This window comes from Fundulus heteroclitus, unplaced genomic scaffold (genome assembly GCF_011125445.2).
Source record: "Fundulus heteroclitus isolate FHET01 unplaced genomic scaffold, MU-UCD_Fhet_4.1 scaffold_63, whole genome shotgun sequence".
NCBI classification, from domain to species: Eukaryota; Metazoa; Chordata; class Actinopteri; order Cyprinodontiformes; family Fundulidae; genus Fundulus; species Fundulus heteroclitus.
The window spans coordinates 846,894-861,813 of NW_023397066.1; the positions used below are offsets into that span (position 1 = coordinate 846,894).

The following is a 14,920-nucleotide window of genomic DNA, read 5'->3' on the forward strand; positions in this document are numbered from 1 at the left end:
AGTTTTTGTGTGAAAGCTTGCACTTTGTCTGCAAGGAGCAAAATATGAGTTTTGCGGCCTTGCAAAGACAGGTTGAGGCCATTCAAGCGGTCAAATATATCGACCAAATAGGACAGAGACGCAAGCCACATAGTGTCATCCAGATGCTTCGCCAGATCTGATTTGATTTCTGTCAAAAACCACTTCACCTCCTCTCGCAGCTCATACAACCGCTGTAACACCCGCCCCCTGGAGAGCCAGCGAACTTCAGTGTGCAGAAGCAGCTGTTCGTGCCCTGACCCCATCTCCTGGCAGAGGACCCCAAACAAGCGAGAGTTTAGCGGCCGTGATTTTATGAGATTTATTATTTTGATGGATTGGTTCAGCACAGAGTCAAAGAGAACCGGCATTTTTTTAGCAGCTAGTGCTTCGCGATGGACCATGCAGTGTGTCCATTTCACAAGTGGAGCTACTTGCTGAACGCGAGCAGCTAGGCCACGCTCACGCCCCGTCATTGCCTGTGCACCATCCGTGCATAGGCCAACGCATCGGTCCCAAGCCAAACCATTTTCGCGGATAAAAATGTCAAGGACATTGAAAATGGCTTCTCCTGTAGTGTGTGACTGAAGAGGCCGGCAAAACAGGACATCCTCCTCAATCACCTTGTCCCGCAGATACCTGACATAGGTGAGGAGCTGTGCCTGCCCAGCAACATCAGTTGATTCGTCCAGCTGCAGCGCGTAGTAAGGACTCTTTTTTACAAACTCTATCAGTTGCTCTCTGATATCGTTGGACATGTCTACAATTCTCCTAGCGACTGTGTCATTGGACAGTGGTACTGCACCAAGTTTGGCTGCTGCACTATCGCCTATCATTATTCTGCACATGTCTTGCGCTGCCGGCAAAATGAGAGTCTCTGCGATTGTATGCGGTTTACCCAGTTTACCGATCCTTTTGGCCACTACATACGATGCCTCCAAACACTGTTTAGACACAGTGCTGTGCACTGAAATGGTTGCCTGTTGCTGATGGAGGCCATCAAGCTTTCTTTTAAAATATTCGGCCGGTTTATTTTTAATGGCAGCATGCTTTGTTTCGAGGTGTCTTTTTAATTTGCAGGGCTTCATACTGTCATTTGCCAGCACCTCGGCACATACGACACACTGAGGTCTCAGTTCAGCCGTGACTGTAAACCCAAACTGCAGGTATGCTTCATCGTACTTGCGAAGCTTTTTTGCAGCTGGTGGTGCGTCGGTTGGCTTGTTGGTCCTCACAAGAAATTTCTCCATTTTAATTTGTTTTCAATAAAGTAGCTAGCTAAACTATAGGCAATATGTAACTGTGTGTGGTGTATGTTGAGAGACGTATCAGGGGCTAATCAGTCAGGACTTAGGCACAATCTTTCATTAAAACCAAACAAAATAATTATTTTGCAGACAATTCAGAATTTATTTTAATTCTTAACGATTGTAGTCCTCGTGTGTGTGTGTGTGTGTGTGTGTGTGTGTGTGTGTGTGTGTGTGTGTGTGTGTGTGTGTGTGTGTGTGTGTGTGTGTGTGAATCGTTTGGGTAGTTAGCTAAGTAGCTACTGCCTAGCAGTTTAACAAAATTACTGGTTCTTAATCAAAAAATAAAGTTCTTAATCAATCCCTTAATCTGGATGGCATTAACTTGGCCTCTGGTAATAAAGTTAAAAATCTTGGAGTTGTTTTCGACCAAGACATGTCATTTAAATCTCATATTAAACAGGTTTCCAGAGTTTCCTTTTTTCACCTCCGGAATATCGCCAAAATTAGAAACATTCTGTCCAGGAGTGATGCTGAAAAACTAGTCCATGCATTTGTTACTTCAAGGCTGGACTATTGTAATTCTTTACTATCAGGAAGTCCACAAAATGCAGTTCAAAGTCTTCAGCTGATCCAAAATGCTGCAGCAAGAGTTCTGATGAAAATCAACAAGAGGGATCATATTTCTCCTGTTTTAGCTTCCCTTCATTGGCTTCCTGTTAAATCAAGAATAGAATTTAAAATTCTTCTTCTAACGTATAAAGCCCTTAATAATCAAGCTCCACCATATATCAGAGCTCTGATTACCTCGTATGTTCCTAACAGAGCACTTCGCTCTCAGACTGCAGGTCTGCTGGTGGTTCCTAGAGTCTCTAAAAGTAGAATGGGAGGCAGATCCTTTAGCTATCAGGCTCCTCTCCTGTGGAACCAACTCCCAGTTTTGGTCCGTGAGTCAGACACCCTATCTATTTTTAAGACTAATGTTAAAACTTTCCTTTTTGACAAAGCTTATAGTTAGAGTGGCTCATACCCTGAGCTATCTCTATAGTTGTGCTGTGATAGGCCTAGGCTGCTGGAGGACATCAGGGTCTAATTTTCTCACTCTACTGATTTCTACTGTTCTTCAGTCTACTGTTCTCCAGTTTTGCATTGTATTACATTGAAATGACTGTCGTCATTTCAGCTTTTAACTTTTGCTCTCTCTCTTTTTCTTCATAGTAGGTACACCTGGTCTGGCGTTCTGTTAACTGTGACATCATCCAGAGAAGACGGCTCACCCGCTACTTCCATCTAATGTAGAACAGATTACTAGATCAATGTGTGCTTCTGTGCTTTTTTGTTTCTCTTGTTGTGTCTCTGTTCTGTCTTCTGTAACCCCCAGTCGGTCGAGGCAGATGACCGTTCATACTGAGCCCGGTTCTGCCGGAGGTTTTTCCTTCCCGTTAATGGGTGGTTTTTCTTCCCACTGTCGCTTCATGCTTGCTCAGTATGAGGGATTGCAGCAAAGCCATGTACAATGCAGATGACTCTTCCCCAGGAGTGAATGCTGCTTGTCGGGACTTTGATGCAATCAACTGGTTTCCTTACATAGGACATTTTGACCAATCTGTATAATCTGACCCAATCTGTATAATATGATTGAACTTGACTTTGTAAAGTGCCTTGAGATGACATGTTTCATGATTTGGCGCTATATAAATAAAATTGAATTGAATTGAATTGAACTGGCTAGGGCTGAGATATGATCTAATCTTAAAGAATGTTTAAGATTTAAGATCTGGGTTTAGTCTTTAAAAAGACTGTTGGGGTTTGTGTAGTAAAGGCCTATGTAAATCGAGATTGATAACAGACTAGCGAGAGCTGGCACAAGCGAACTTGGCAAGAGACTAGACTAGAGTGAATGGAGAGCTATGTCGTGAGTCAATTTAAATGCAGTGATTTATTTTTGTGTGAGAGTGAGTGAACATTTACACCCCGCTCTGTAAGTCAAGGCGGGAACGGCGGCGACCATGCGCATGCGCGATTCATTTGCAGCCTGGACGCAGAGGGGTGTGTGTCTCCTTTCTGCTCTGACTGCAGGCTGGGACTGCTGCGCGAGGTTACTGAGAGACTGACCGCCTGTGAGTGCCTTTGGACGGGAGAGGGGCTCATGGCAGCACCCGCTGCTCGTTGAGCACAGTAGGCCTAACTGCAGAGTGATTCGTGCTTTCGAGTCTCCAAACACCACAAAAGTCTCCAAAAACACCAGTAAAAGTCGCTGGATATTTTGACAAAAAAAGGAGGATGTTTTATTGTTGTTTATTTATTAACATACAGGTAGAGAGCGCCCGTAGCAACCAGCTATCACACGCGCAACAGAAACAGCGATCTGACCGACTTTACAGCCGTTAAACTTTCCCAAGACGATGTCCCAGGCGCACGGATTACTGGTCGAACTGTCGAAAAACACACCAACCTTCAGCTCAAACGATGGCTTGAGTGTCGAGGGCTTAAAAAAAAATGGAAAACGGGCTGAGTTGATCGAACGGTAAGCTTTGTTTTTTTTTCCTGCGCGGCGGTCATGGCGTCATCGGCCGTTTTTTTGTTTGTAATCACCGTCCAGGGATCGGTATATGTTTAATGTTTGTCTTATTTGAAATGTTTTTGAGTAAGCTATCCTGGTAGCAGGCTATCATGTTAGCGCCTGCTACCATGATAGCCTATATGCCATCATGGTAGCAGGCGCTTCATTATTAACATGTCGGCCACCAAAATACTCTTACCTTGACTTGATGTCGCTGGAATTGGGTCAGGATGTTCTTCGGTTGGGCCCTTTCCTCCGACAAAATGCTTGCTACATATGTAGGCCGACCGCACCGGTCCCAGCGCACACATTTCTCCTTGGCAGTCTTGAAGAAAACATCCTTCATATGCGGCCGATCAGCGTACCTCGAGTCGCTGTTGCACGTTCCATAGTAACAATGTTTAAAAACCATGGTCTTAGATTTGGAAAAAGCAGTCGTTTACCGAGTAAAACCAAGGGTAACGCACGTCTCTTTTACAGCGAAACAGCGGCGGACTATGCAAGCTTGTCCTACTGCGTACCATATGATGTGACGTCATCGTGATGTTACGTTTCTAAAAATAGCTCGCTCGCGGTACGCCATTTGTTCAAAACTTTTTTTTTTTAAATCAGTCCAAACACATTTTAATTTTTATTCAGGAGTTATGTATATACAAAACTTTAACTTTTTATGAAAGTAGTTTAGTGATAAAAAAAAGTGCAAATTTTTTTTTTCCAGTTTTTTTCCACTCCCATCCTGTAGCCTACTCGCGCCCCCCCGGGAGAGTGTCGGCGCCCCCCCGGGGGGGCGCGCCCCACCGGTTGAGAACCACTGCTCTAGGTCATGTTAACCAAACTCCAGTAGTTTCTGTACTCTCCTTAGGTGATTACTCTGCTTGTTGCAGGCCAATGATTTGACCCTTCTTAAACAGACTAACATCTTTTCCACATGAGCTCATTGTATCAGCTGGGATTAAAAAATATTTATCCAGCTGCAGTAGTTATCCAATTAGAGGCTCACACCTATTTTCTTAGTTAAATCCAGGTGGCCACTTTCCTTAGTCCAGGTAGTGTGTTTGTGGGGCCAACAGCTGTGGCACCAGAGTTTATGTTAAAAGCAGTTTTTCTTAATGTAGGATGAGTTCCCCACTTGAAGAATCTCCTCAAATTAAAGTTTTAATTGTTTCATTTGTTTGTGTAACCTTGTAGTGATGCAATAAAATGTGGATTTATTTTAAACTTTTTGAACATCTTTACCAGGGCTGCCAATTAGTGTGGAGGACACTTTACCCTGCTAACTTCACCTCCTTTTAAATGAAACGACAATTTTAAATGAACCATGTAACGCTTTCAGTCCAGGATCTCCAGGAACAACCAGGCTGATGCCTGAGACAGTCATCAGTTAAATTATATTAATGATCTCTTTCTTTGTCCCCACAGACCTCCACAAGCCACGTGTCTCCATGGAGGAGGAAGCTTCTGCCATCCAAAAGCTCTGCAACCAGAGGAGAAGGTCCATTCATGACCAGGAGGAAGCAGAACCTCAGTGGTCTGAAGAGGAACAGATGGAACCAGAACCTCTACTGATTAAAGAAGAAATGGAGGAACCAGAACCTCCACTTATTAAAGAAGAACACGTGGAGCCTGAGTCTTCATGGTCTGAAGAGGAACAACAGAAACCAGAACATCCAATGATCAAGGAAGAAAAGGAAAAACCGGGTTCTTCAAGGCTTAAACATGAACAGCAGGATGCTGAACATTTAGCAACTAGAATGTATCAGGAGGATGTCTGCAGCAGTCAGGATGGAGAGCAGCTTGTCCAGAAGCAGTCCGTTGCTCTAATAGAGACCTTTACTCTTCAAGAAAGTGAAAGAGAAGCAAGAACTGAGCAGCTTTCCTTTCATATCTCTCCTGTAGTTGAGCCCAAAGGTCAGGAAGGAAGCAGCTCCACTGGGTCAGAGAGTCAGTCTCGTACTGACACTAAGAAAATGTCTTTAAAATGTGACGTTTGTGGGAAGTCTTGGAAGAAAAAGAGTCAATTAGAAAGGCATTATAGAACTCACACTGGAGAGAGACCCTTTCATTGTCAGACATGTGGAAAAAGTTTCACTCAGCAGAGTAATTTAAATGTTCACATGAAAAACCACACAGATGAGAGGCCTTTTGTTTGTCAGACATGTGGAAAACGTTTCACTCAGCAGAGTATTTTAAATGTTCATATGAGAAACCACACAGGTGAGAGGCCTTTTGTTTGTCAGACGTGTGGAAAACGTTACACTCGACGGAGTGCTTTAAATGTTCACATGAGAATCCACACAGGTGAGAGGCCTTTTTCATGAGGAATATTGCAGAATCAGAATCAAGTTTATTGCCAAGTAGGTTTGCACTTAAAATGAATTTGACTTGGTGTCGATGGTGCAGACAAAATAGATATATACACAGCAGGGGTGTCAAACTCATTTTGGTTTAGGGGCCGCTTTCAGCTTAATCTGATCTCAAGGGGGCCACACAAGTAAACTCATTGCAAGATTAAATAGAACTAAAAAAAAGTGGACTTTTTGTTGATTTTTATACTAAACGAATCTCCCTTTTACAAAATATAGTATGAATAACCTCAGAGTTTAAGAAAAGTATGTGCAATTTCAACAATACTTTGACTCAGTTAAACATTTATTTAAGTGCATTTTACATAGGAACTGATCACAGTGACAGTGATCATTTCCTATGTAGAATGTTGAACATTTATTCAGTTTTTGGGACCTAAAAATACTGTCCTGCATGACAAAATATATTAAACAGATAACAATTAGGAAATTATTTAAAATCAGTGTTCCACATCTGAAGCTCAGTGCTGCTGTTGGTTCTGATTGTAACGCTTATGAAGGCTAGGCGCCTGACTACGGTCATATATGGTAAAGGGCAGTCAGAAAGGTTCGGCTGAGGAGCCTGTGTGTAAATAAAATACCAATAGACAAGTAGTAAGTTAAACTTATTGTATTCAAACTTATATTTTGTATATTATATCTCCAGGAACAACAAGGCTGATGCCTGAGACAGTCATCAGTTAAATTATATTAATGATCTCTTTCTTTGTCCCCACAGACCTCCACAAGCCACGTGTCTCCATGGAGGAGGAAGCTTCTGCCATCCAAAAGCTCTGCAACCAGAGGAGAAGGTCCATTCATGACCAGGAGGAAGCAGAACCTCAGTGGTCTGAAGAGGAACAGATGGAACCAGAACCTCTACTGATTAAAGAAGAAATGGAGGAACCAGAACCTCCACTTATTAAAGAAGAACACGTGGAGCCTGAGTCTTCATGGTCTGAAGAGGAACAACAGAAACCAGAACATCCAATGATCAAGGAAGAAAAGGAAAAACCGGGTTCTTCAAGGCTTAAACATGAACAGCAGGATGCTGAACATTTAGCAACTAGAATGTATCAGGAGGATGTCTGCAGCAGTCAGGATGGAGAGCAGCTTGTCCAGAAGCAGTCCGTTGCTCTAATGGAGACCTTTACTCTTCAAGAAAGTGAAAGAGAAGCAAGAACTGAGCAGCTTTCCTTTCATATCTCTCCTGTAGTTGAGCCCAAAGGTCAGGAAGGAAGCAGCTCCACTGGGTCAGAGAGTCAGTCTCGTACTGACACTAAGAAAATGTCTTTAAAATGTGACGTTTGTGGGAAGTCTTGGAAGAAAAAGAGTCAATTGGAAAGGCATTATAGAACTCACACTGGAGAGAGACCCTTTCATTGTCAGACACGTGGAAAAAGTTTCACTCAGCAGAGTAATTTAAATGTTCACATGAAAAACCACACAGATGAGAGGCCTTTTGTTTGTCAGACATGTGGAAAACGTTTCACTCAGCAGAGTATTTTAAATGTTCATATGAGAAACCACACAGGTGAGAGGCCTTTTGTTTGTCAGACATGTGGAAAACGTTACACTCGACGGAGTGCTTTAAATGTTCATATGAGAATCCACACAGGTGAGAGGCCTTTTTCATGAGGAATATTGCAGAATCAGAATCAAGTTTATTGCCAAGTAGGTTTGCACTTAAAAGGAATTTGACTTGGTGTCGATGGTGCAGACAAAATAGATATATACACAGCAGGGGTGTCAAACTCATTTTGGTTTAGGGGCCGCTTTCAGCTTAATCCGATCTCAAGGGGGCCACACAAGTAAACTCATTGCAAGATTAAATAGAACTAAAAAAAGTGGACTTTTTGTTGATTTTTATACTAAACAAATCTCCCTTTTACAAAATATAGTATGAATAACCTCAGAGTTTAAGAAAAGTATGTGCAATTTTAACAATACTTTGACTCAGTTAAACATTTATTTAAGTGCATTTTACATAGGAACTGATCACAGTGACAGTGATCATTTCCTATGTAGAATGTTGAACATTTATTCAGTTTTTGGGACCTAAAAATACTGTCCTGCATTACAAAACATATTAAACAGATAACAATTAGGAAACTAGAAAAGGCTGTTCCTGCGAAACAGCAGTGAGAATGCTAATCTGCAGAATGATTGAGCAGAAGATGCAGAAAACATTGAAATCAGATTTGAAGAATTTGAAAAAAATAAATAAATTTGAAGGGATTTGAAGAATTTGAAAAAAATTATAATTTGAAGGGATTTGAAGAATTTGAAAAAGTTTGAAGAATTGAAAGAAATAGAAGAATTTGAAGGAATTTGAAGAATTTCAAAAACTTTGAAGGAATTAGTAAAATTTGAAGAATTTGAAAAATTTGAAGAATTTGAAAAATTTGAAGAAATTAAAAAATTGGAAGAAATTTGGAGAATTTGAAATATTAGAAGGAATTTGCAAAATTTGAAGAATTTGAAGAAATTTGAAAAATTTTAAACTTTTCAAAAAATTTGAAGGAATTTGAAAAATTTTGAAGAAATTTGGAGAATTTGAACAAATTTGAAGGAATTTGAAAAATTTAAAAAAATTTAAGAATTTGAAGATTAAGAACAACTAAAAAGTTTCTGAAGAAATTTAGCAAGGCGCCTCCCTCGTGGTACCACAAATACTAATACTAACGGGAAGTAACACTGCAAATTTCAGCTTCCTACGGTCTTCACAGCACCCGCAGTGGCCTTCGAAAGGTGCCATGTTAAGTCAATGGACCTCCTAGAAGCTTCTGGCTAGCAGCGTTGTCAAGGAGACTCCCTCACAGCTGTAGCCCTCTATTTGTCTTTAAAGGCAGAACAACCCCAGCTATACAGAAGTTGGTAGGACCTTCCTAAAGCTACTTCTGGTTAGCAACATGCTAACCGTTAGCCGCTAGCATGGTGGTGTTCAGTATCACCGGGTGATTGTACTCTGTCAGTTTGGTCCAAATCCTGTACTGGGAAGTGCCTCAAAAAGGGGTGCCAATACTTAATGTCACCAAACGTGACCAAAGTTCATGGGTCAGATTGGCCTCCTTTAGCAACTCAGCCTCACCACATCTGGGCCCAGAACTCAACATTTGACCAAAATGGTCAGTAGCGCCATATTCCACAGGTGGGTGGTGCTGTATTGGCCAATTGGGTCGTGTCTGGGCATCATGCCAGGTCCTGTTGGAAGCAAAGGCCCAATAGGAAAGCATGTGAAATCCAAAATGGGCCAGAAAAGTGACACATGGCTGAAAGTCACTTGAAAATTTTAAAATGTCAAGAGGAAGTGACTGTGCGAATTTCAGATTCCTACATTAATCACAGCAACTGCAGTGAGCGTCGAAAGTTGCCATTCTATCTCAATGGAACCTCTCCCTCTGGCCCTCAGTCCCGTCGTCATGGAAACTCAATCACACACCTGCAGCGAGCCAGTCTACCGAAGTGCAGACACTTTGTGTCAGAGACTGCCTATTGGATTATAATGGAGAACTTTGCCTCGAACAACGCTTCATATCTCCTGATCCGTAAATGGTAGAGACGTAATTTTTTCTGCGTTTATTTCGTAACGGATAGGGGAAGAAGACAAGCTATCGGTTTTTGCTGGAAAAAGTTTAATAAAGGTGTAAAAAATTATGATATAAAGGGGATTTTTAGCAAATTTCAGAAATCCTCTAAAAAGGTTCCCGAACAAATCGCTCTAGCTGGAAAAAGTATAAGAGATATCAAAATAATTCTTTCACTGTGAGTATCAGCAGGCTTTTGAGGACTATGGAGCTCATTTTTATGTTTGTACAAAAATCGGTGTAGGCACAGCGACGATGTAAAAAAGTGGATGATGTGAAAGAATGAAGCTCCAAAGCGTTTTCAGGATGTTGCACATTCGCTACTCCCGAACAAATTGTTCCTGCGGCAAAACCGTAACAGCTATCGACAAAATTATTTTTCTGTGAGTGCCAGAAGGGTCTGGACATGAATGTGTGAAAGTGTCATGCCTGTACATAAAACGGTTTAGGAGTAGCGACGATGTAGAAAAGTGCCTCATTCGGGGGGATGGAAGTCTGATCCTGTTTTAGCATTTTCCCAAAACGCTACTCCCGAACAAATTGTTCCTGCGGCAAAACCGTAACATCTATTGACAAAATTCCTTTTTTGTGAGCGCAAGAAGGGTCTGGACATGAATGTGTGAAAGTCTCATGCCTGTACATAAAACGGTTTAGGAGTAGCGACGATGTAAAAACATGTGTCGCTTGGGAATGTCAGGTGGGATTTTTCACCACACCTCCATAGAAAATCAATGGAGAGCTTTTAGGTTTCGTGGTGCTCTGGGGTGATGGAATCTATAGATCCCACACCAATGAGGGTTACATTTCCAGAATCCAGACAAAAATTCCTACGTTTTGATGTATAATTTATGTGGATAGGTTGAAAATTGAGCGAGTGAGAAGAAGTTGTTCGGAGAAGAAGAATTAGTTGAATTTCTAGAGTGCGCACTCTACCAACTGCCACTTAACGACCATAGCAACGCATGTTATTTGCTGAATTTCTTGAAAAGCCAAAATAATTTTAAGGAGGTACTATATGAAAATGGTAAAATATATGAATAAGCTGAAATATACCATAATAGCTGAAAGATATCACTACATTTTAAAAGTTGAATGGCGTTTCTAGCTGAAAGTAGACTGAAGCAGTAAGCTGTCAAAAAGCTGAAAAATTTGAAGAATTTGAAGGATTCTCCATTCATTTTCAATGAGAGCAAAAACTCACAAAAAGTTGAATATTTTAAATATTATAAAAGTTATAATTACCAAAAGTCATAGCAGTAATGTCCTGAAGGAGCTGAACGTTTTGATACCAGAATGGTTGAAATCGGTTGAAAAATGCGGAACGAGTTAGGCGTCGAAAAACGTACGGAATAATAATAATAAAAAGTCAAGAAAAACAGGAAAACAATAAGTGAGAATGCTGTATAGCATTCTCACTTGATAAGTGAGAATGCTGAGTCAGCATTCTCACTTGATTATTTAAAATCAGTGTTCCACATCTGAAGCTCAGTGCTGCTGTTGGTTCTGATTGTAACGCTTATGAAGGCTAGGCGCCTGACTACGGCCATATATGGTAAAGGGCAGTCAGAAAGGTTCGGCTGAGGAGCCTGTGTGTAAATAAAATACCAACAGACAAGTAGTAAGTTAAACTTATTGTATTCAAACTTATATTTTTTACATACATTATTCAATAATAGTATTAAGTTTCCTATGAATATAAACAAACACAACAGGAAAAAAACAACAAAAAAATAAATAACCCTGATAACACCCAAGAGTTTCTTTCTCTTATTTAAGTCTGTCCTTTTGTTTGCAGGATTAATGGTCCATCAATCAATGATCCGACTCCTTTTTTAGTCTATGATCCATGGCAATAGGTCCGGGAAAATGAAATGGCTTGGTTCAATTAATTCCTACCGCACAGCTGCAGTGACGGTAGCTCACCATCCTGGGTCGGAACAGGGGTGGAAAAGAAAAAACCCTCACCTAAACAAGGTCATACATAAAAACGAAAATTAGCACTTGAGCAGGTTTAAACTGCCATCCAAAACATCTAAACATTCATAAAAAATTATTTATTTTGCTGTGCAACTCCAAAGGAATTAACCTATTCCAGAGTTCCATAGGATATTGACAAATATAATAAAAATGACTTAAACTATTCTTCGAGCCATGTCATTTCAGACTTAATTCCAGTGTGTTCTTATCATTATGACAAACGGTACCTCGAGGGTTTTATACATTGATGGGATATTAATGTTTATGTTATCCGGTTCACTCATTATAACCAGAATAAAGCTGAAGCCTTTTTAAATTAGAGCCCAATGTCCAACAGCCTAGACGCTTTTAGCTTCGGATAACTTCCGCTCTCCTTAATGTACAACGACGGATCATTTCAAAGGTTTTTCGTTTCGCTCCACCATCATTCGATGGTGCTATGAGCATTATTACTGCATTAATATGGTACATTTAGGTTGATTTAAAAGTGTTTTGTATTACTTTAGGATTAACCAATTTTAGCAACCAATCACTAAAGCAACCCCTAACCTCCCGGAGGTATAATCGCATTAATAATATTAAACGTTCCTAAAGTTTACAGATTCTTACTGAGAAAATCATTCTTTAAAATGTTATTTTATCAAATAAGTTTTTGTTTGACTCAGGATTTGCATTGTGAATGGGTTGAATCACATACCAAGTGATGTTCTGAATTAGTTAAGATAATTTAAGCTCATTCCATGTTCTTTTAATTGAACTTTGGTTCTTTGACTCAGATCTGCAGTGAACCAGGATTCACTGAATTATTCTGATGATGATCAACCACTTTTGTTTTGTCTTTTGTTTATTTTTTGCATGTAAATAGTTCCTTAGCTTATTTTTATCTTCATTTAGCTTAGTAGTTTAGTTAAGTTTCACTAGCCTAGTAGAGAGAACTTGAAGATCAAAGTATAGTGTTTATTCAGATAAACAGCATTATATTATGATGTTCTCTGTATGTTTATTTTAATTTCTGTTATTAAATTCTTAAATTTAAAAAGAAGTTGTCACTCCTTTATTCTATATGTGTGCAGAGTTTGCTGTTAAAAGATCGCTAGTGCTCGAATTCATCTCTTTCAACCATTTTCCTGATATAAGCTGTTTGGGCTGATATTCACCAGACAATAACAAAGTTATTCATTAAACATTAAATACATTTAAACAGTGTGTAATTGCACAACATATTACAAAATTCAACTTGTTTTGATACGCTTCATTAATTAATAGAACGGAAAATGGGCCATATCCCACTAGAAAGCCATTCTTGAATGAAAAAGGGATTTTCTGTTAATCAGTATATAGCTGCTGGTCCATTATTGTGTGTTGTGTGGAGTCAAGTTGTGTTTGAAGATGAGTTTCCAGTACAGTGCTTTTTTGGGTAATGTTTTATAGCAAGTCTTTTAAAGGTCAAAATCATATCTTAATATGAATTCAAGTGGACTGGACTACACAGATTAGACACATTGATTTTTTTCTTACATGCATTATTTGTTTTTATAAATTGTTATAAAAAATAATTTATATTCCAGAGGTCGTTAGCCTAGCTTTAGCCTCACAATGGCGGTCTCCCCTACTCTTTCATCAGCTTCTCCGTCTCTGACTAAGTCTCCTATCTGTTGCTCTCTGTGTCAGATGTTTAGTTTGTCTCTTTTAGTGATAATGGTACATGTAATAAATGTAGTGTTTTTGTAGCTTTGGAGGCGAGGGTGTCAGAATTGGAGACCCGGCTCCGTGCTGTTGAAAAACCAGCTGATAGCCGCTCTTTTGCTAGTGCGGAACCACATAGAGTAACTTCACTTAGTGAACCAACAGCAGCAGCACCCGAACACCCGGGTAACCAGGCTGGCTGGGTGACGTCTCGTAGGAGGCATAGCTCAAGATTTCAGCCCCCAGATCACCACCAGCCAGTCTGCGGCACACTCGCTGAGAAGCCGACCCTGATTATTGGGAGCTCCATAGTCAGAAACGTGGCACTAAAGACACCAGGGACCATAGTTAAATGCCTGCCAGGGGCCAGATCGGGCGACATGGAATCCTACCTGAAACTGCTGGCTAAGGATAAGCGTAAATATGGTAAGATTGTTATTCACACTGCCGGTAATGACACCCGGTCACGCCGATCGTAGGTCACTAAAGTTGGTGTTGCTTCGGTGTGTAAGTTTTCTAAAACAATGTGGGACTCCGTAATTTTCTCTGGTCCCCTGCCTGATCTGACCAGTGATGACATGTTTAGCTGCATGTCATCATTCAACCGCTGGTTGTTTAGGTGGTGTCCTAAAAAAAAACAAAGGCTACATTGATAAGTGGAGAACTTTCTGGGGAAAACCTGGTCTGATCCGGAGAGACGGCATCCATCCCACTTTGGATGGTGCAGCTCTTCTTTCTAGGAATCTGGCCGGATTTATTAGTTCTCCTAAATGCTGACAACCCAGGGTCCAGACCAGGAAGCAGAGCCGTAGTTTAACACACCTCTCTGCAGCTTCTGTACTGTTACCCACCCATTATCCTATTGAGATGATGTCTTTCCCACGGCCTAAACTTAACAGATCAAAAACTGATCTAAAAGGAACAAATCATAAAAATCTAATACAAATCTTTACGGATCACTTTGAACCAAAAAATAAAAGAATTAAATGTGGTCTATTAAATATAAGGTCTCTCCCTCCAAAGACTTTGTTAGTTAATGAATTGATTTCTGATTTATTTATTTTGTCTCACAGAAACATGGCTACAAGAGGACTACGTTAGTATAAATGAGTCAACTCCATCCAGTTATTTAAATTTCCACATTCCCAGATCTACGGGAAGATGAGGAGAACTAGCAACCATCTTTCAGTCTGATTTAATAATTAGTCCCAGGCCAATTAATAACTACAGGTCTTTTGAACATTTAACCCTCAGTTTCCCTCATAGCCTATTTTAATTGATTTGCCCTGAATGTTGTACTGGTTATAACGCCGAGTATTATGTTCCACTTATTTTTTGTTTCGTTTGTAAATCTGACCATTCGAAACATACAACATATACTTTGTAGTATCTATTTTGGTTGTAATGTTCTTACTAATCAAAAGATCTTCCCCTCCAACATGGCGGGCGATCTGATGTGGCAGCTGCTCAACCCCCTCAACAAAACGTCTACATTTTATA

General features: G+C 40.3%; 1 protein-coding gene across 4 annotated transcripts in view; it reads left to right on the forward strand.

Annotated features, from left to right (window-relative positions):
• Positions 1-14,920, forward strand: part of LOC105922212 (zinc finger protein 182) — a 61,189-nt gene that overhangs the window by 36,515 nt on the left and 9,754 nt on the right. Inside the window, exons 4-5 of one of the 4 annotated variants that reach the window (XR_004930041.1) lie at positions 5,248-6,126; positions 6,910-8,017. Coding sequence is in view for 3 of the 4 variants with exons in the window: in XM_036133477.1 (XP_035989370.1) it covers positions 5,248-6,126; positions 6,910-7,808 (1,778 nt within the window). In the remaining variant the exon portion in view is untranslated. Of the gene's footprint in view, positions 1-5,247; positions 6,228-6,909; positions 8,326-14,920 lie in introns of those variants that run through there. The other 3 variants (XM_036133477.1, XM_036133478.1, XM_036133480.1) reach the window with 3 other exon arrangements.